This window comes from Aegilops tauschii, chromosome 7 (genome assembly GCF_002575655.3).
Source record: "Aegilops tauschii subsp. strangulata cultivar AL8/78 chromosome 7, Aet v6.0, whole genome shotgun sequence".
In the NCBI taxonomy this organism is placed as follows: Eukaryota; Viridiplantae; Streptophyta; class Magnoliopsida; order Poales; family Poaceae; genus Aegilops; species Aegilops tauschii.
This window is the reverse complement of record NC_053041.3, coordinates 247006330-247029621: the sequence shown is the minus strand read 5'-3', so window position 1 is coordinate 247029621 and position 23292 is coordinate 247006330. Positions and strand designations below refer to the sequence as shown.

Here is a 23292-nt window from a genome sequence, read left to right as displayed (position 1 = left end):
TCAAAGAGGTCATATCCACCGGATCAACATTGTCTTTGTAGAATTTCAACTCCTCTGTCGCACAAACCGACCCAGCATATGCCGCATCACCTTCTTCACATTCTAAAGCGATCTTGCGGCTCCCATGCACTGTGATGGTCCCCTTATGGCCCGGCATCTTGAGCTGTAGATAAACATAACAGGGCCTTGCCATGAACTTGGCATAAGCCGGCCGTCCAAACAGGGCATGATATGGGCTCTTGATCTTCACCACTTCGAAAGTCAGTGTTTCTGATATCGAGTCATGCTCATCTCCAAAAGAAACCTCCAGAGCTATCTTACCAACTGGATACGCCGATTTACCAGGCACCACACCATGAAAAATGGTGTTTGACGGTTTAAGATTTTTATCTGTTAACCCCATGCGACGGAAGGTTTCATAATAAAGGATATTGATACTACTCCCTCCATCCATGAGTACCTTGGTGAACTTATATCCTCCAACCTGAGGTGCTACCACCAATGCTAGATGACCCGGATTATCAACCCGAGGTGGATGATCTTCTCGACTCCACACAATGGGCTGTTCAGACCAGCGCAAGTAACGGGCACCGTCGGTTCAACGGAGTCCACTGCCCTTTTATGAAGCTTCTGATCGCGCTTGCACAGGCTTGTGGTGAAGACATGATACTGCCCACTATTCAACTGCTTCGGGTTGCTCTGGTAACCCGACTGCTGCTGTTGCTGCTGGCTCCCCTGATGATTATAACCACCTTGGTTGCCCTGATTGCCTTGATTGCCATGTCCGCTCTGATTACCGTGAAATCCTGAACCGGAGCTGCCTCCACCGTAACCCGGCCCATGAGATCCGGGCCTTAACCGCCGCCCGGTCCATGATCATACCAAAAAAATCTGAATTTTTGAACTCCCGCATAATATAACAATCCTTCCAGAGGTGTGTGGTCGGCTTATCCCGCGACCCGTGCTTCGGGCAAGGCTGGTTTAACAGGTGAGACAGGCGCTCAGGATTGGGACCTGATCCTCCATCGCGCGGGGGTGGCTTACCCTTACGACGCTGGCCATTATCCTGCGTGTTGATATTAGCCACAAAATCTAGACTGTTATCTGCTTTACGCTTACCGCTGTTTCCATGACCCGTCGGGTTATGCTGCTGCCCTTTGGTGCTGCCGCTCTTCTTTCCCTTCCCTGTCTTATCATCGTCAGACTCGGGGTCCTTGGTACTATCAGAGTCGGCATACTTCACCAGAGCTGCCATAAGTGTCCCCATGTCATTGCAGTGACGTTTGAGCCGTCCCAACTTCAACTTCAGGGGTGCAAACCGGCAGTTGCCTTCCAACGTTAAAACTGTTGTATCAGCGTTGATGCGGTCAGATGAATGCAATATTTCTGAAACCCGGCACACCCAATGGGTTGTTGACTCCCCTTCCTCCTGGACACAGGTGGCTAAGTCCACAATTGACATGGGCTGCTTGCACGTATCCTTGAAATTCTGGATAAACAGGGCCCTTAACTCGGCCCATGACCCAATGGAGTTAGCTGGCAGATTTTTCAACCATGTGCGAGTTGTTCCCTCCAACATCATGGTGAAGTATTTAGCACATGCCGCATCGTCCACATCCAGCATCTCCATTGCCATCTCATAGCTTTCAACCCATGACTCGGGGGATAAATCGGCAGTGTAATTTGGCACTTTACGTGGGCCCTTGAAATCCTTGGGCAGCCGTATGTTGCGCAGTGCTGGGATGAGACACGGCACCCCCAAAGAACTGGAGGTAACCCCTGGTTCCACCGAAGTTGTTGGACGAACCGGAGTAAGTTGGCGAGCTTCGTGCTGCACCGCTAACTCGGCCTCTCGACGTGCCCTAGCATGATCCACCACATCCTGAGCATCACCACCGCCACCTGCCGGGTTATGACCACGAGGCGGATTACGATTCCGCGCGCTGCTGGACACGGCCGGTTCATCCATATGCCTGCTGTAACTCCGGCTCGGGCGGGGAGTAGAATGAATCCTTTCGCGGCTGTATGAATAAGCCTGCTGCTGAGTCAAGGCTGTCTGAAGGAGCTCTCTAGCCCGTCGTGTCTCGACCGCTACTGGGGACTCGCCTTCGATCGGGAGAGCTGCCAATCGTGAAGCGGCGGCAACAATGTTATCCAACGGGTTAGAGTAATGACCCGGTGGTGTTGGGACGTGCTGTGGCAGGACATTGTTCTGACGAGGCGGATCCATCGGGCACGGCTGAACCGGCGTCCCTGTTCCAGGTGCCTCCGCCCGGTTTACCACTGGCTGATTACTGGTTCCTGCTCCTGGTTTGTTAAAGAGATTTCTTGCCTCATAAACCGGAGGTAGATGAGATCGGTACCTTCTCCTCATGACATCATTTGACGCGCTCTGATCTAACATAAGCCGGTATGTGCATCCAACTCGGCTCGTTCTGCAGCCATCCTGGTATCCTCAGCCGCCAAGTCTGCCTTGGCTTGAGTTATCTGATCTTTCACCTTCGTGATTTCCACATTACGTTCCTCTTGATTCGCCGGGTTAACTTCCGCCATCAGCGTTGCCAAATCGTCAAATAAGTCTGATAAAACCTGAGTCGGCGGTCGCACATGGCCTCCTGCCCCGGCTGCTGTCGCCGCTACTGATCTGGAAACCATCGCCACTGCGGTCGAAGAGTGGTGCGCTGACTGTGTACCGGCCATGAAGATCGCAACCCGGCTTGGCGGATCGAAGGGGTCCGGAATACTGTCGCCATCGGAACAGCCCCCAATCCAGCCATCTTGCAACTGGTACAATGACTCGGTCTCTCCGGTCGATGACTTGTCATCAGAGTAAACGACGGTCTCACCACCAGATGCCGATCTGACCTCAGATTCCGCTCCGTGGATGACTCCCACGAAGGCACGTTTCATGGCAGGCTGAACCCGGGCGGGTCTCGCACGCTGAGCCGTTTCGACGATGTCGGTGCAGATGTCCGGCTCAGGGCCCGGTTCGCCCATCTTGCCAATGAAAACGTGAATGCCGCCAAAGGGGACCCGGTACCCGTACTCGATTGAGCCGGCCTCGGGGCCCCAGCCTGCATCGTCGATGTAAAGCTTGCCGCGACGACTCTTAGTCATCTGGCCCACGGCGTATCCCTTGAGCCCTTCGAAGCTGCCCTCTAAGAACTCGAAACCATCGTGCGATAGCCCCATGGTGGGCGCCAACTGTCGTGGTTTTCTCACGGCAGATGCCTAGTGAAAGGACTTAGTCGTGGAGCCATCGCGACGGGTTAGCTTAAAGGGGTTAAAGCGGACAAAGGACGCAAAGAGTTTATACTGGTTCGGCCCCTTGCGGTGAAGGTAAAGGCCTAATCCAGTTGTCGTGGAATTGCTAGGGTTTCGATGACCAAGGAGTGAATCCGCTATGCCTGGCTCTCGAGTTGTTGTTTGTTGTCCTTAAACCGCCGCCGGGTCGTCCCCTTATATACATGGGTTGACGCCCGTCGGTTTACAGAATCCCAAGCCGGCTCATAAACGTGTCCGGCCCGAACTCTACTCTTCCTATCTTACAACACAAGTTTACATACTAATGTCGGTTTATGTCTACAGGACTTAATCCGCCTTTGGGCCCTGGGCCTTCATAAAGCGCCACAATCCTTGTCTTCATGGGCTTCAAATATAATAACTCATTATGGGGATAACCCGGCCTCTCCTGGCCGGTTAGTGCCCAGTAGTAATATCCCCAACAGTAATCACAACATACGTTATTCCCTTTGTCATAGGTATGTTACTTGCCCGAGATTCGATCATCGGTATCTTTATACCTGGTTCAATCTCGTTACCGGCAAGTCTATTTACTCATTCCGTAATACATCATCCCGCAACTAACTCATTACTCACATTGCTTGCAAGGCTTCTTATGATGTGCATTACCGAGAGGGCCCAGAGATACCTCTCCGATACTCGGAGTGACAAATCCTAATCTCGATCTATGCCAACCCAACAAACACCTTCAGAGATACCTGTAGAGCATATTTATAATCACCCAGTTACGTTGTGACGTTTGATAGCACACAAGGCATTCCTCCGGTATCCGGGAGTTGCATAATCTCATAGTCGAAGGAATATGTATCTGACATGAAGAAAGCAATAGCAATAAAACTGAACGATCAATATGCTAAGCTAACGGGTGGGTCTTGTCCATCACATCATTCTCCTAATGATGTGATCCCGTTATCAAATGACAACACATGTCTATGGTTAGGAAACTTAACCATCTTTGGTTAACGAGCTAGTCTAGTAGAGGCTTACTAGGGACACGGTGTTTTGTCTATGTATCCACACATGTATCAAGTTTCTGGTTAATACAATTCTAGCATGAATAATAAACATTTATCATGATATATGGACATATAAAATAACAACTTTATCATTGCCTCTAGGGCATATTTCCTTCAGTCACTTACAAGTGGGACCCATTGAAGAAAAATAAAAAAAACCTATGTACCCTCTCACTCACTTACATGTGCGCCCACTGAAGAATAAAAGCAAAAAAACCCTCTCTCTTACTTACCTGTGGACCCCACATGTAAGTGTCTAGTTATTTTTTCTAAAATGATTTAGCACTTTTGTTAACTGTTAAGGCGCACGGATTGGTCTCATTAATAAGCATATTGTTAATACTAGGTAGGATTAGGGCTAAACTAATTAATGTGACCCACATGTCATAGGAAGCTCACTATCCTAATCAAACCACCGGTGAGCCACGACAAAGGGCATGGAGCTCTGTCCGGCGACCAAAATGGCGGGTAATTTCGTCCTATGCGCACCTGGGCTTGCTCCGCATCTAATGGAAGTGGCAGGGCAAGCGGGGACGGATGGAGTGTTGGCTATGGCTGAGACTAGCGGCGGCGCCGTTTGAAGCTTGGTAGTAGAGGGGCTAGAAGGCACGGGGAAGAGGGGATAGAGGTGCATCGGAATCAGGGGACCATCGCGAGTATTCCAGAGTGGAAGAAGGGGCTGGCAAGGGCCGATAGCGGCTGAACTCGTCTACGACCGCTGGAGCGAGGCGTCGTGGCGAGGGGTCTCAGACGACGGTGAATCAAAGACGACAGCCGGCTGACAGATGCGGCGGAGATGGCGTCGGTTGCGGAATTGCAGGGCACCCGAGGTCACTATCGTCGGCGTGGTGATTCTTAGCTTGATGGCGGGGCTCGGAGACATGATGGTTTGGCTTCTCAGCGACGTTGGCCACGGGAACGGCGCCTCGGGTGAGTACGCGGGTAACATGCCCTCGGCCTTGTCAGAGGAAGGAGATGACTAGCCAACAGGCTACGCTGGTTGGGCCGTCCTGGGCCAAAAGGTAAGCGCGCCCTCTCTCCTCTCTTTTTCAATATTTTTTTCATGGGCAAAAATGTCCAGCAAACGCCTAGAAAATGTTCAAGGCCCTTTGACAGGACGGTAACGGCATGAAGGGGCATTTTTATAAGTGCATCTAACTGCAACGGGGCAAATTTGAGCGTGCTTCGAAATTATGGGCAAATCTGAGTAGTGGGTTTGAGTTAGGGGCACAAATGTGAATGTTCCTATAAAAAATGTTACTGATGTATAAAAAAAAGTTGTACAATGTTTATGGAAAGAGTAGGTAGGAAAATATAACTTTAAAAATTTGTAAATATATAATTGGGAAATGTTAAACATGTATATATAAAATGGCCCTGGTGGATAAAAACATGTACAATGTGTATGAAAATAGGTAGAGACAGAAAACTATAAATTTTAAAAAATGTGGATCATGCATTTGGAAAACTTTAAATATGTATGTAAAAAAATTCCATATATATACGGAAAATGTTGAATATGCATGTAAAAAGTTGAAATCAAAATATGCGTTTCAAAAAATGTTAATCATGTATTTGAAAACATATTCAAGCATGTATGGGGAAAATGTTTCAGATGTATATGATTTTTTTCATATACTTGAAAAAATGTCAAACGGGTATAAAAAATATTCATGTTAAGAGAAAAAAATCAACAAAACAAAAAAAATGAAGACCAATGAAACTAGTGTAGAAGAATGAATGCGGTGAAAACCGAGGAAGAAACAAAGAAATAAATGAAAAATAAAAAAGAAATAAAAATGGAAGGAAAATAGTAAACAAACGAAAAAAACATTGAAAATGGAGAAAGAAGCAAACAAAATGTAAGAAAACAAAGAAAATGAGAGAAAATAAAAAAATCCATGAAACCTGAGAAAAGAGCGAATAAGATCAACCAAAAACAAAGAAAACACAAAACCAAAGAAAATCATGAAATGAAAAGAAAGAAAACAAGACTAAAACCAACGAACAACTCACAGAAAACGGGCCAACTAGAAACGACAGAAGAGGGGATTCTTTCGCGCAAGAGCTACTTCCATGTCACGAGAGCTATGTCTCGCAGTAAGCAAGACCGAAGGTTCTCTCCCGTCGAGCGAGAACAGTATCGGGCAGGCCCATATAGCGTGCACATACTTAAAAAATCAGGAATAAATGGGGGGCACCAAGGGATCTATCCTAGCCACTCGGCTCGCCGTTCGTTTCATGATTAGCTAGTTGGGTCCGGCCTACTTTAGGCGGAACAAGCTGTATTTCACTGGTTTTTCCGGGGTTTTTTCATTCCTTTTGCATTTTTTTCTTCATTTTCTTCATTCGTTGATTTATTTTGTTTCTTCTTGGGTTTTCATTTTTTGGCTTCCTTTTGTTTTTCATTCTACATTTTTTGTATATGTAAACAACATTGTTCTAATACACATTTAACATTTTTCTATACAAATTTAACATGTTTTAATACCTGGTCTACTTTTCTTAATACATATTTTTAACATTTTTCAAATGCTTGATTAACATTTTTCAAATACAAGACTAACATTATTTGAATACTTGATCAACATTTTTTCTATAAATACTTTTAAACTTTTTCCAAATGCTTGAGTAACAGTTTTAACTAAAAAGATTTAACATTTTCTATACACATTCAACACTTTTCAAACACTTGTTCAATGTGTTTTTTTAAATGCTTGATTCACATTTTTATATACACGATAAAAAATCATCATTTTTAATACATCGTCAACATTATTTCTATACACATTTTTGACATTTCCTAAATGCTTATTTAACAACTTTAAATCTTGTTCAACATTTTTCAAAGTCTTGATTAACATTTTTATATACATGATTTTTTTCATGTTTAATGCATTATCAACATTTTTCGATACACATTCAACACTTTTCGAATGCTTGATTAACATTTTTCAAATACTTGTTCAGCATTTTTTGAATGCTTAATTAAAAAAATTCAAATACTTGTTCATGATTTTTCAAATGCTTGTTTACCATTTTTCAAATATTTGTTCAACATTTTCTGAATGCTTGATTAATATTTTTGTCAAATACTTGTTCAACATTTTTCTCATATTTGTTCAAAATTTTCTAAATGCTTGGTTTACAGCATAAACAAGAATATTTTATAGTATAAACAAAAATACAATTTAAGAAAAAACGAAAACATAAAAAAACAGGCTGTGGCCTCCTGCGCTCGTGGGCCAGCCCACCTCGCTCGCCCCCTTCAGCGAGTCGGAAGTGAGACTCGCTGAAGGCGAGATATAAGGGCGCCCGGCCCGCCCCGTATGCCCATGCTGTCATGGGCATATGGGGTGGGCTGGGCTGGCCCAGGCTGCCAGGTCTATGGGCACCGTGTAAGGCCCGTGTCCTCGTACGTCCTGACGTCCCCCTTCCTCGCCAACTGAAACCCTTGGTGCCGAACTGCTCCATGTCTCAGTACATCCGGCGTAGCACGGCTATCTCCCCCAACGCAACCTTTCCCACGACCTTCCGGCTCTTCCTCCGCACCGCCTTCATCACCCTAGAGCTGCACACTACACGTCGCGCTCACGGCGGTGCAGGCCGTGGCGTACAGGGGAAGGGGGCAGCGAGCCCGGGCGCACCCGCTGCAGGCGTTGAGCCCCATGAGGAAGTCGAGCACATGTCCGTTCCCTTGAGGCGCGGTGGGCGCCGTGGGAGCAGGGAGAAAAAGACAGAGGTGATCGTGGGGCTAGGTGAGAGAGGAGGTCGCGGAGGTGCGGGCGTGCGGCGGCAGGTTGGAAGGCGCGCGGTTTGTTCGGGATCAGGACTCGGAGGAAGGAAATAGATCTGCTGAACTGCTGAAGGATGGATGGACACCGCGGAAGAGATCGTAGGACGCATGAGCGTGGAAAAACCGGTGGGGGAGTGCACAGAAAAAAAAACGCCGGTAAGAAAGGACATGAATCGGTGGAAGGGGTGGAAGCAACTACCAACTTTTCGTCAGATAATTCATTTCTTCTTACTAATATTTTGCCAGGATTTACACCATATGAACTCGAGCTCATGCAAACGAATGCAAGTACAATCATGTACATGGACGGAACGAAAACAAATGTTCGATACAATACAACAATACATGATGATTCTCGAATTGCTCTTATGGCAATAAATAGCAGAGCCCCGGCTGTATCGTAAGAAAGGCGTATTTGAATTTGATACAAGATACTTGAGCTCGGTGTTCTTAGGCGATATATAGCAGACTAGCAGAGCTCCCGCTGCTTCTTTCCTGAGGAGGTCATTCTAATCTTAGGCAATAAACCGAGTCGGCTATTGCAAGCATGAACATTGGCTGCAGGTTCTGAACGTCTGGATGCAGATGTAGACTGCCTACGTATATACCCTCCCCTTCCCAGAACGTTCTCACAGCCTCACTCTTTTCCCGACTCTTGGCCCGACCAGTTGTCCCCTTTCTTCTGTGGATCTCTCTTTAATCTCGCCTATGAACAGAAGAACAACAAGAATATAAAGTAATTTAACCAATGTATGAAGACTAACTGTGAATGAACAATTGATATGTTTACTATGTTCATCCATCAATACTGAAACTTTTTTCTTCTTCTTCTTCTTTTTTTTCAAAAAAAAATACTGGAACTTTAGTTGCATTAGAGAAAAACAAAATACTGGAGCTTCAGCATTCTCAAACTAACCTCAGTTTGGGTGAGCTCAGCCACCTTCATAATACGGATGCTCTGCACACACACAAAAAAATAAGCAGCTCTCAAACATTTTTGTATATATACGTGCACCATCATTAACATTGCAAATGAAATTGTTATGCAGGTGAACTTCAAATGTACGCTAGAATGTTCTGGAGATAAAAAAACTAGCTGACCTTAACAGCTGCCAATGCTTCTGTAACAATTTCCTCAAAGCGGGTTAGCTCAGCAATGCTCATCTCTTTAACATCTAGTTCCAAGGCCCTGAAATTAGACAGTGTGTGTAATGCGAAATATATAATCTTAGGCACAGCGTCGATCAGTGTATGGATGTGTGATGGATGAGTAATTACATTTGGGCGAAGCTATTTAGTTCAGATACTGACTCCGGAGCTGACTGCTCGTTCAGATCAAGCTGTCCAAAGAATCGAAAGAACCGGTTAGTAACTTGCTACAGAAACCAAGCATGAATAAATCCATTGCAACAGTACAGGTATGAAGTTGGAACTAAATCTCCGATGCATGCTTACCAACTTTACCAGCATTAATTCTCTACCGCAGCTGGTTATATACCTAATTAGCCAACAAAATGGACCTATCAAAGATTGAATTCAAACCCGAAAATTTGAACGCAAGCTGTTTACTTCGAGATTGCTTTCAATCGCTGATAAATGTCATCTCCATCATACACTTTTTATTTCTACAGTCGTGTTTCCTTTGTCAAGTGCTTAATTGAAGCTAGAAACAGGATCTAGGATTAAAACAGGAAGCCCATTCTCCTGGGACGATACTTGGCTTAAAAGAGAAACTTTTATGTGACGTCTTCCTTGTCAAATATCTGTATTGACTGTTTCTTTCTTTACACCTGGGTTTAGTTTCACTTTGGAAGATGGTCATCTGCTACCAACAACTTAACTATTGGAGAATGATTGGGAGAGGCTGTTCTTGGTCTGAAAATCATTCCTTAGAATTAGAATAGTATCATTTGGGCCCTAAACAAAACAGTGTTTTTACCACTAAGAGCATCTCTAGCGGATTCCTTATATCTTAACTCCTTATATGCCTCTGTATACTTAACTCCTTCAGAATTTGCTCCGCTAAAGGTTGCGGAACCTAGCTGAACCCCTATATTTAACTCCCTAAAAAAATTGACAAATTCTTCCAGCCTTTATCACATACATTTCAAAGAATTGCACAATAATTCATCAAGCATTCGAACGATTCAAATTCACGTACACGACAAATCGACCATATAAACATGCATATAGTTCATATCATCAAGAAATTCAAATTAAAACATGCACAAAGTTCATCCAAAAGGCACCACATCGGTCAAGTTTGATCCAAAATCACCACAACATTGCATGTCTTATGTCGTGGATTCAGCCCTACCAAAGGCATGTTTCGGCTGAACGTTCAAAGCACTCTCGTGCTCATCATCTCCAAAGAAAACATCACCACCCCCACGGCCACCACCATCATCACCTCCATAGACACCACCATCACCCCCATGGCCACCATCATCACCCCCACGAGAGGCCTCCGATTGGGCTATGATCTCTAAACGAGTGAGTTCCCAATACTTCCTTGCCGTGGCATCCATCGCGTTAGGGTCCATGAACATGATAACCCTCTCTTCGGCCTTCTTATCTTTTGCAAGCCTTTCCTCCTTGAGTGCAATCCTACACTCCTCCTTCACCTTCCTCTCTTCGGCCACCAACTTGGACCTCCACTTCTCGTCCTCCAAGCACTTGAGTTCGTTCCGCTTCGTCGTCCTGTCTTCTTTGCGTTTGGCTGCCAGTGCTTTCTTGCTCTCAATCATAGCATCAAGATCCTCTTTGTAGGCGTCGACGCCTCCATGCTTCTTCCTCTCTTTTGCAATCTTGTTAATTACCGTCCTGCCTCCTGAAAGGGTGTTCATCCTCCTCGTCATCAGCTTCGACGGATATGGTAATCCATGGCCTCTTCGGCATGGTCTCAAAGTTCCTCTGGATTCATTTCTCATTGCCAACTAGTTCTTGTCATGGTGCAATGTGAAGGGCTTGCCACCATTCTTCTTGTTGTGTCGTTTGTATAGGTCTCTGATGATAGGCCCATACTCCATGATTGGCACCCCACTCAATGATCCATGGTTGACTTGATCAATACACCCGGACGATCGGGTATTGCTGTTGGACGGTGCCCCGACGGTATCCAAGAGAGCCTTGAGTGCAGTTGGACCGTACGGTGATGGCGTTGGAGTAGTAATCTTCAATCCTAGTCCCGGTGGCAAGGCGCCGGTGGTCGCGATCCCATCTACAAGTACGGAGGAGGCAGCGGCCTCCTTCTGCGTTCCAATAAGGCTACCCTCCGCTCGGATGCTCAGATGGCGATGTGGTCCTGTGCTACTAGGACGTTCTCGTAATATGTCCGAGGGTCTTGGGCCTTCATATCCCCCAGCAACGACGAGTACGTTTTGCTAACCAATTCCGCCCCACAGACGAGGATGAAGGAGCAGGAGGACAATGTGCGATTGCCGGAGTGTCCCGGATTGGGATTTTCGCAGTGCCGATGACCTTCCTCACCCGCCAATCTTCTTCAAACTTATGATAATGACCTTCGCTGTACTGAGCCTTTCGTGTCTCCTAGCACTTGTAGCAGTTTGATTGTCTGTTTTTGCGGGCATGGTCGATACTCGTGTAGCGCCTCACGTCGAGACCGTGCTACACATGTAGCTGCTAGTATCGTGGAAAGTGGTGGCGACAACACATGATGATTTTGATTTGGTCATGCTTCTTGAGTACCCAGTCTCAAGCTTCGAGGTGAAAACCCTAGATGTGACCGTAGTTGGTTATACCTGGCAATGGTGGTGTTTTCTCGTCATTACCTTGTTGAAGGCATTGCTAAGGTTTGCTCGGACTTTATCTTCAAGGTGAAACCCAGGATCTCATCATTGGTGGTTGGATCCAGTGACAGCGATGCTTGAGTGTCGTTCCCTTCTTGGAGGCAATGCTACTGGAGAACCTCTCTCATTGTCGTGATGTGAATAGATGATTGGTGCAGATATGGGTGTTGTAGGAGTTTGTCGATCGTTGTTTAATCCCTGTAGAGTTTCTTTTTCTTCTTCCCCATCTGCCTAGGCATAGATTCGATCTTGTATGAATTTTGCATTTGCATTCATGACTCTTTGTGTGTATGTGTGTGTTGGTGTTGGATATGTGGATCCTAATTATGCATAGGCCGGGTGTGTGCTTATTGTGTTTGTATCCCTTTTATGCTTCATTTTGAGTCAATAAAATTCACCCATCGTCGAAAAGAAAGGCTCAATTTGTGATTGCTCCACTGTGTTGTGTTGTGCTTATTTTATCATCTACTATAGAAAATTAGCCAAAAAGATAGGCTAAAGCGGACTAAACAAACACTAAAATAGACAAAAACTAGTTGGGAAAACGGGATTATAATCATCCATTGCAATGTCAAAAGCAGCCTAAACCTCTCTAATTGACAGATGGCTTGGAAAGGGGCTTTTTTATCTTTGTTTGCGAAAGAGGCACAGTTTATTCAGATTCCAGCATTACAGAAACAACCGTGTGAATAGTAAAAATTACAAGAGAGCCCCTGAGGAATCTATCGTCTTCAACCTCGGGAATGAGTAGATGGCGCGTCGTCGTCTCTGCTGCTCCCTCTAGGAGCTGGTCAAACCTTCTTTCAGGCGGACGATAAGTCATCGACACTTCAGCCCCTTTGAACCTACATCCTGGAATCAAAGTCATCACTAGAATTGTAGAAGCATGCCGACTGAGGGATTCGAGCACTTCTTCCAGATCTAGATCCCTCCACCAGATAATGGAGGTCGAACATCGAGTCATGGTCGCCACCCAAACAACCACCATCACTGTCGCTCGAACCAGCGGTCTAGCACCCACTTCATCTAAATAAACTGCCCAATCCAATCGGATCCGCTGCTACCACAGCTTTATGGACCTTCTGTCATTGTTGGAAGCACCGCTGGAGTGGGGAGTGGCGGGAAGGACATTATTATGACTTTAGGGTGCCTTCGCTTAGCCACCGTAAGCAGGACACAAAATTCTACTGGGATAACAAATGTAAACAAAAACAGAACAATTCCCTCCCACTCCGGCCAGTCGCCTCTGAGGCAGGCCGCATAGTAACCCGAATCATCCTTTGTTCGCCAGTGAGCATAAAAATGTTGGGACTTTTTGTGTTAAATAGATTTGCAAAGCTAAGATTCCCATTGATTCAAATTTTCACACGAAAACTTTTCCTGAATGCTCTACTCATCAAAGACGGTTGCAAAGTAGAAATGGTTGGATCTCCCTATGTTTCTTCATGACAACCTGGAATCTTGTTACCATTTGGTTTCGACTACACCATTGCTAGGGTCTTTTTTGTGGGGAGGGGCACCTTGTTTTACACTTTCGTGATTCCTAACTATTTGGTACAATTGTTATAGTCGATGCATGTTGAAAGTGCATCTCTATATACTCTAGTGGTTCTGTTAATTTATGACAAAACAATTGAGAGACTAATGTTTCATTGTGTTTATTCTGGTATAGCATGTGATATTATGGTTTATGATGCCTTTTTATAAGTGGAAGATCATTGATGAACCCTACCTGCAACTTTTCAACTTGATGTCTACATAAAGCTCTTAGCACGTATTTTACATGCTCTTAGTCAATCCAAGATTCACATTGAGTGTAGGACGGCCATAATGTGAAGAGAGGAGAAGGTAAAGTACTTTGGTCTTAACTCCAAGAACATATCCTAAGACACAATCCTACAAAATTCACACCTTATTCACGTTAAAGTGTATATGTGGATTGCCTAGCCCTTTCCATCAGTTCGGACTTGTCTTCCCCATCACACGTGAGAGGGGATGTTACAATATATGTGGATTGTCTAGCCCTTGCCATCAATTTGGACTTTTGGTTGCGTTGGATAGTGCATGAAGCTTAACATGGTATCAGAGCTAAGGTCTTGAGTTCAAGTCCTGGCTTTCGCAATTTATTTAAAAATTGCTGCTGCCCCCCTTTGTGTCCACGTATGAGCCTCTTGAGCCATACCTCTGAGTCTATCCACATGTTGACTTTCCGCGTCACATGTGAGAGGGGGTGTTGAAGTGTATATGTGGATTGCCTAGCCCTTTCCATCAGTTCGGACTTTTAGTTGCGTTGGCTAGTGCATGAAGCTTAACAATTCATTCCTTTGTATGAGTTTCTCTTTGCCCCAGAACAAACTCAATTTGAACAGTTTGGGACCACAGTTTCTTTCATTCTATAACCGTCGAACCATTCCAACGTAACATTATACGTTTGCTATCGCACTTCCAAGCACAACATTTTTCCTCAGCGCTTCCGAGTCATTTCGGTTTGCTCCTATGCTAGTCACAATTTAGTTTCAGTGCCGCAACTCATTTTCGACTAGTACTCCTGAGTTTTGTCTTACTTCTTTTCTGCAAATTCTTATTCTTAGAACTGCTTTGTTTACTATAGTACAACTGAGCGATTAATTTTATCTGGTACTTCGGAATCATTCTATCTTTGTAGAAAAGCTGCTACTTTTTTCATTCGGAACCACCAGTCATTATTTCACCGGTACTCTAGAGTACTATATTTCATCTAGTTCCTAAAAATTGGCCGGTAGTCCCACAAGTTTTCTTCCGATACTTTTGAATCTAGTTACTTTTTGGGTGACGGTCAGATTTTGGATCTTCTCTATGAATATCCTCTCATACCTTTTCATGCCTCCGTCCATCCATCTCATCCACCCTTGTTCGTTCCACCTCAACCATCCACTTCCTCCACTCAATCCATCTATCACATAGAGAAGCAAGATCCAAGGAAAGAAAAAAGAAATAATTAAGTGTTGGATGATTCCATTTTCATTTCTTGATTCTTTAAAGGCCAAGAAATCCCCTTTACTAAATGCCTACACCTCAAGCTCATCTCCTTTCACCACAATCCTATCCTTGTGAGAAAGAGATCCTTGGATTCTTGAGAGAAGGTTTGATTGATGATCATTCAAGGAGTTCTTATCCAGTGACTTTGCTTTGCTTGTTACTCTTGGATGGTGAGTGCAACCCGGATGGCTAGGAGTCACTTGAGTTCCTATAAAGTTCTACATGTGAAGGACTAGACAGTTTGTATGGGCTCGGAGATTGCCAACTTCAGGAAGATTTACCCTTGGTGGTTATTTGGATAACCAAAATTAGCGCCTAGTTTTAATAAAATGCTCTCAGTAGGATTTTTTTAGAAAAATAGTTTTATCAATAATTTTGTAAGGAAAAAGTATGTGTATAATCTTGATTGGATGAGAATGGCTGCAAGAGATATGCTAAGGGGTTTATAGAAAACTGTTTAATTCTAGTTTTCCGATAAAGTCGTTTTTGGTTTTAGGAAAACTAAAATTTACTTATCATTCAGTTTGTTATGATAACCAAAAAAATTAGTTAGTTACAAACATATTTGTGTTTAGGCAAATCGATCAATTAAAATCTAGGTATCTAAACAACCCTTTAGTGAGGCTTCTAAGTGCAACCCATTGTGGAATAGGTTGGTTGTGCTCCGTGGACCGCTTGGTGGGCGACACAACCAGGACCCTTGTGATCCTGGAACCGTTGGTTCGAAGCCTCCATCAAGGTGGGTGTAGGACATCACCAACATCATCATGTCAACCTATGTTTGCACATTCTACCTTACTAACATACATTCATGCAGGTTGTTCTATTTTTGTTTCTCTACTTATTCGACATGCTTGATTGTGTAAGGATGAACTAGCCTTTTGTGCTTAAACTATCAAATCTAAAAACCCTCTAAACCTTTGGACAGATCCCCCCAACATGTCCTTTTTCCATAGGGAGATTGCTTCTTTATGGATTGTCTATCAGTTATATGTTGGCCCATCTACAAATTACACCTAATGATGCATTGCGTGAAATGAAAGTCATTACATCTCCACATGAGATAACTCACAGATTTCTTGTTGTTTAGTATTCGATAGGTTTGAGGAATAAAGAAGATAAATACATGTGAAGGATCATCGTAAGATGCTGATGAGATGATCTATTGCTGTTTTTACTATATGCAATGAATCATATACCGTGTTGGTGAAGCTAGTGGGATGCGGGTGATTCAAGGATATGAATCTTATGGTTGGGATGGTCAACTTGTCCCCTTTTGGGTAATGTTTTTTATTCATTTGGTTGGTGGTTAATTTTGAGAATGCTTATGATAGTAAAATTTGAGATGTGATAGTTGTTCATAGTCTTTTCCCTCAGCTTCTCATCGAGTTGATAGGGAACAAGGGGTTTCAGATAAGTGTGTTTAACTCATTTTCTTCCTATATGATATTCTCTTTGAATTATTCTAGATCTTGACAATGAGTTGTACAATAGATGATATGACACAATGGATGTCAACATACGTGTACCATGGATGTTTCCACTTTATCTCATATATATTGTATATCCTTCAAGCTTAGTAATTTTATTGTTTATTAAATGATCCACTACTTTGTTCACACACATCTGTTGTGTCGACCATCGAACAACTATGGTTAGACAAAACCCTAGTTGTTGATGCCTCTTTGCGTCCCCTCGCCATGTAGAGGTCGGGCTAGATACATGGAGAAGGTGTTCTTCTGTTGTCTAGGTATCATGAGGGATACATCATTGCAATCCCGCATAACATAGTTTTCGAGACACATTCTTATATTCAATATTGGACACATTTACAAAATACAGAAGACCGCGTCATTTTCAAGGGTGTTGCTAAAATGCTAATAAGAAGAGCTTGGCCTTACTAGTGAGGAAGGATATCTGGGCAATACATCGTAGAAAAGATGTATGTCACTATAGGTGTATCATTGATATGTCAACCACTTTTAGACATATCTATTTTATCCTTGAAAATAGCAATTTTTCTTTTCATCAAGAAAGGTATTACAAAACTAATAGAGTTGGAAGCTAAGAACTTCTTCTGATATATCTTTTCTCCTAGAAGCATAGAAATTAGCTTGTTTATTATATGATCAAGTAGAAAGTGTTTAACAAGAAAATTACTACAAAGTAAGTGAGTTGTAAGTTAAGGATATTAAGATGAAAGAATATCTTAGTCTCAAGCATGAAGATGTTTGGGAACCAATTTTCAAGATAGACATTGGTCTTAATCACATGTAATCTTTATGCATGTCATCTTGTTGCTAGTGTCTAAACCGTGTCACTACCACCGACAAAGACTAAACCCTGGCCGCCAAGGCTAAGGTGACTAGGTCCTCTTCTACTAGCTGAGCCTCAGAAGGGGCACATCACTAAATCCCCTCATGAGATGATTTCCATATTTTTCTCTTTGATAGGTTTACAAAGGATGAGGATAAACTAATTTTGAAGGCGGTGTTAGGATGCTGACAAGGCGAGCTCATACTCTTGTAATGGATCTTCTCTATGGTTGAAGCTAGTATAATGAAAAGTATTTGAGGAATACGAAAGCTATGGTTAGGAGTTTCTGATGATATCTTTCGGATAAAGCTTTCCATTGATTTGTCAGCTTCTCTTTTTGCAGCGCTTATTGTAGTGAATTTTGAGATGTAATAGGGTATAATAGGTTTTGTTCCTTAATTTTCTATTGAGATGATAGGGGACAACAATTTCTAGTTTATGTCTTGAACACACTTTCTTCATTGCATGTCTCCTCTCTAAACAACTTTAGTGTAGAATTTGGTAACAAGTTAAACAATGCGTCATATGACAAGATGGATGCCAACATAGGTACATATATCCTTGATGTGATACCCCCTTTATCTCCAATACATTGTGATAAGTTTTATTTATACTCATCATTCCATTGAGTTTAACCATGATACTCTCGAGATTTATCTCAAAATATCCCATTAAGTTTTGCTTTTATTTCGTTTCCCTTTTCTGTATTTTGTAGGTCTTTTGGTTGTTTCTCCCTTGTAAGCACTTACCAGGAATTGCTACCCATTTTTTAGTAAAACATAGCACAATTTGTGGCTGTATTTGGTATATTGAATGAGATAGTCCTCAAAATGAGCTCAAATGATGAAATAACAGATTTCCTTTTTGGATCATCCCTATTTGAGGTTGTATGCAAAATATGACCAAGCTACCAACTAAGCACATTAGAGCAATGGGCATACCACAATACGAGCTCGGGTATGGCCGTACAAGGTGGTATGACCATCTGTACCCTGCAGGAAGAGCTGGAGAAAAGGCCTAGTCTTCACGGTCCAAGCTTTGATTGGGTGAAATTTGTTTTTATTCCATATGTGGGAGGTAACTAAGGTTTAGGGGGCATCTAATTCACCTTGGAGCTCTTGGATCAAAACAGAGGAGTCAACTCGATTCTTATATTCATCTTCAAGAGGTATCCGACCCTAACCCTATTCTAGTCCAATCCCTAGGAATTTTGGGGGTTGTGCCCTAGCCCATACCTCCACACCACCAAGATCCATCACATCCTTGAAGGAAGGACAAATGAGAAATACAAAGAGAGAATCGGCCATCCTTCATTGTCATAGCCCTATTCGCTGACGTTGCGACATCTCATTACATCCCCCTCTCTATCCCTCGTTGAGCCTTCGTGATGGTTGTAAACTTGAACCCCCTTTTTAATGTGTCTACTATTTTAGTAATTGTTGGTTCTAGGTTTTGGATGATTTAGTATGTAAATTTAATTTTATTTCATTTTATTTTTCTCTTTTCGTCTTGTTTAATTACTAGTTTAGTTTGCTACCCTTTACAATTAGCATGTGCCAAGAAGCGAACAGATTAAGTTATTTCCAATGTAGGTTGGGGTGCAATGTAGCTGCATTCAGTAACATGCATAGCTATGGGGTTGGTAAAAACCTTCCTTAACTCCTGAAGTTCAATAATGGCTTACACTTCCCTTGAAAGGTTCTATTGTCATTTGGGCACTTGTGGTCACCACCATGCATCGTATCAATTTTAATGTTTACTATATGATCTAACTACAAAGATTTCATCATGAAAATTTTAGTAAAGGTTAGGACTTGGATGCTAAGGCACTAATATGAAAGAAAAAAAATCTTTCAAGCAAACAGGCATCAGGGAACTAATTGTCAAGATAGACATTGATTTTGAAAAGAATAATAATTCATGCATGTCACCTTGGTGCTAGTCTACTATTTGGCCACACTAGTGTCCTAAGTTTCTTGCAAAACATAGGTGACATGACCCCTACACCACATTCTCCTTGATGATGCCGAGGTCAAGTCAGCCAAATTGGTGAGTTGTTCTTCTTAAGGAATGGACCAACGCACACTATGGTTGTGACATCTAGATGTGGTGGTGGGTGTATCGCAAGGTGCAAAAGCATGCATATCTAGAAAAGGTGGCTAGCGAGGTGCATCAGCTACCATATCTAGAATGGTGGGTTCCTGATTTGGCATGAATGAGGGAGGCAGTTATGGTGCACATGGCTACCGTTCAGGTGTGGAGGTTACATCTTTTCTCAAGTGAACCTGACTATAACGTCCTATTGCTGCATGGGCTAGGTTTTCCTAAGATCAATGTGTAGTGACGTGGGATCCTACTACACATGTGGAGCAAGCTAGGACACATCAATTTTGTTGGTGTTCGAAATTTAGATGCACATAGATGGTAGAGTGAGCACATACATGATTGTAGGCACGTGCGGTATTTGTCATGGCATATCAATCCAGTGGGTTTCACATGGATAAAATGGATAGGCATGTGCCACTATATCTATAATAACTTAAGGTACTATAGTGGGAAGCTTCCTGTGGGAGATGGGAGTGTTGATTAGCACATGATATACAGAACACGACATGACTAGCTACTATGAGCATCAGGTGCTATACATTATTTGTGGTAGTTGGCATTATAGGCGAAAACTTAACTCTGGTGTCGGTTGATGCCGACAGTGGTGGCTCCCTTGAGGGACATAGTTGTGTAGCTCTAGTTTTGTTCCTGCCACATGTGGTTTTTGATGTGAATGTTAAGCTTCACGCACTAGCCAACGCAACCGAAGTTCAAATTGATGGAAAGGGCTAGGCAATCCACATATACACTTCAACACCCCCTCTCACGTGTGACACAAGAAGTCAACATGTGAATAGACTTAGAGGTATGGCTCAAGAGGCCTATACGTGGACACACAGGGGGCAACATCAATTTTTGGGTAAACTACAAAAGCCAGGACTTGAGCCCAAGACCTTAGGCCCTGATACCATGTTAAGCTTCATGCACTAGACAACGCAACCAAAAGTCCGAACAAATGGAAAGGCCTAGCCAATCCAAATAAACATTTCAATGGTGAAAACTCAAGATTTCAATGGTGAAAATTCAAGATACGATTCTAATAGAGTGGGTGAATTTGGAATATTTGTCGCTATCTTGTTCGAGGAGATGGCCTTGGAGAGTAATTTACTTGTAGAAGGACAGGGACTTGCATTTTTATGTAGTGAGGTTTTGCTAGTGATAGATGTGGACGAAGTATTTTGGTCGTGAGCACTAGCCTTCTTGATCGATAGCGGCTTAGGAATGTCCAATATGTAGCATCGCAGAATGCAAGCGAGTGAGAATCTCACCACGCGACTTTAAAAGGTGGTGTCGGGTAGCCGCGTAAGATGTGGAAACAAGCCGGAAGCTAGTGAGGTGTACTCGGTAGTGTTTGCTTGCAAACGAGTGTCTTCCATTATGTCGGTGGCAAGACTTTTGATGTCATTGTAGGTGACGTGTTGGACATTGTAGGTTTGCTAAGAGTATCAATATGTGTGACAAGTTTGGTTATAAACCTAACTATTTGTAACTTTTGCATTGTAGCTTCTAATTAACTTACATTACTCAAATGAAATACAACATTGGTTAGTGAACTCGTAGTCAGAGTAAATGAACACTTTAGTTAACGAACTCACAAAATGCACACCTAGCACCCTATTCTAATCTAAATGATATAGTTTAGTCCAAATAATGGTTTGGTGATGGGACCATACGCCAATGTGGCATCCCTGTGTGCTCCTTCGCAGAGAAGACCAATAGAATGAGTGTAGCCCTTCTAGTGTATCAAAATAAGGCCGATATACCAACATATAAAAGGAGGAAGAACCCAAAACAGGAGTAATAGTAAACATTGTGTGAGTATGCATTTACATCCATTGCATAAACCCGTGTCACAATAGGCCTAAGTGCCTTCTAATTGACAGTGATGATAAGTTGGACTCAGTCCTTGGGAATGAAGGGGATTATGGTCCACATATACTGGAGGTAAAGTAAATCTCCCCCTAATGATATTTTTGACTATTTAGCTTGACCATTAATATCCCATTATGTTGCAGCACCTTATACCTGAGGAAATAATCCTTGACTTTAACCCAACATAGTGCTATTCCACATTGGTGGATGGAATACTACTAGCGAAATAAATCAAGGGGCACTACCATCAAATGCTTTTACTGAAAAGCATATGATAGAGATCATTGCCGCAGAGGCTACCATGGCTACTACATGATTTGTGCCCAATACTATCAAATTTGGTAGTGACTTGTGATTTATGTTATATATTTTGGCTAGAGTTTGACCTTCAAGATTTTGTTTGGATGGCGGTGTGTTATTTTATCTGTGCCTACCAGTCTCATGAACAAGTCACTTGTCATGAAATTTACTATCTCATGAAGATGTTATTTCTCATGATACTTTGTAAGTCATATGATCGTGCACTTACTCTTATGGTTTTTTTGACAGAAAGACTGTAAGGGAGGCCCCTACAGTATAGTTAGTGCAACAAGACAAAATTGCAAGTACCATGCCTTAAACCTGGATGGGTGAGAAGGCAACAGCCCCTTTTCACCACTAGGTTATGCCTTAGTCTGCTCCTTACTCCTATGTCAACTCATTTCATCATGCTTTGGTTAATGTGTGGGAAATAATATAAGGCAAATATATATGCATTGCCATAATTCATTAATTTCCCAAATGCGACAGTGTCATTGTCAATCATGATACTTTGTTAGTCATTTGACCTTTCACTTAATTTTACTCTTATGTAAACACGCGGCGGTTGTGGCTACACGTAGCGGACACCACGCCCGCATGGCAGCACGCAGCTGCAGCCAGCGCGCATGGTCCATGCATGCACACGTGGTAGCCTGTTGTAGTTGCAACCACGAGCTCCACCGAAGGGCCAGGGCAGGGACGGGGCGGTGTCTAGCACATGCTAGCGAGTTCCTATCCGACCCAGCCAAGCTCCTCTCCAACCTAGGGTAATGCGGCAGATGAAAGAGAAAAGGAGAAAAATATTTGAGGTTGTAGGTGGGGTCTGGTGGGTGGAATGGATTTTGGGCTAACGTGGGAGGCATGTCCTGGCGCGTCCAAGCCTTCCCATATCCGCCCCATATATGGACTGACTTCATGGAGTGCCGGACAGCCCCAACGTTTGAGGAGACTTTGATGAGTCTGGTTGGATGGCATTTTTTCTTCTCTCTCTTGTTCGGACCCTAACTGAGCTATCCACCCAGGCGTTTAGAAAGCCTTCGAGGAGTCTGGACGTAAATGTTCTTAGTCCACTTACACAAATGTCAGATATGTGGGTGTCCATGAATGCTAAATACATGGTGACTACATAGCCTAAGGTCTTGATTTCAAGTCCCTACTTTCGCAATTTATCCAAAAATTGTTGTTGCCCCCTCCGTGTCCATGTATAGGCCTCTTGAGCCATACCTCTGAGTCTATTCACATGTTAGACTTCCCACGTCAAACGTGAGAGGGGTGTCGAAGTGTATATATAGATTGCCTAGCCCTTTCCATTAGTTCAGACTTTTGGTTGCGTTGCCTAGTGCATGAATATTAACATGGTAACAGGGCGTAAGGTCCTGAATTCAAGTCATAGCATTTGTAATTTATCCAAAAATCAATATTCCCCCTCTATATCCATGTATAGACCTCTTGAGCCATTCCTCTGAGTCTATTCACATCTTGACTTCCTGCATCACATGTGAGAGGGGGTGTGGCAATGTATATGTGGATTGCCTAGACCTTTCCAAAAGTTCTGACTTTTGCTTGTGTTGGCTAGTGCATGAATATTAACACCCCTAACTAAGCAGGAGATTGCACGACTTTGATGCCTGCTAGTGCATCTTCCAGTTCTCCATCCATAGGTTCTGCTCCCGACTCTTCTCGCAATGCGAGACCACCTTCTACACACGCAGATACACCTTAGTGGATCCTTTATACTAGAGCATCTTTTCATTCA

At 43.2% G+C, this 23292-nt stretch overlaps 1 protein-coding gene across 1 annotated transcript in view; it reads right to left on the bottom strand.

The window, feature by feature from the left end:
- Positions 1 to 8318: 8318 nt before the first annotated feature.
- Positions 8319 to 23292, bottom strand: part of LOC109755158 (MADS-box transcription factor 51) — a 34400-nt gene continuing 19426 nt past the window's right edge. The window contains exons 3-6 of the mRNA XM_020314043.4: positions 9394 to 9455; positions 9217 to 9304; positions 9032 to 9073; positions 8319 to 8821 (exon numbers count right to left, since the gene is read on the bottom strand). Of these exons, the coding sequence (XP_020169632.1) occupies positions 8753 to 8821; positions 9032 to 9073; positions 9217 to 9304; positions 9394 to 9455 (261 nt within the window). The 3' untranslated portion in view covers positions 8319 to 8752. The remainder of the gene's footprint in view (positions 8822 to 9031; positions 9074 to 9216; positions 9305 to 9393; positions 9456 to 23292) is intronic.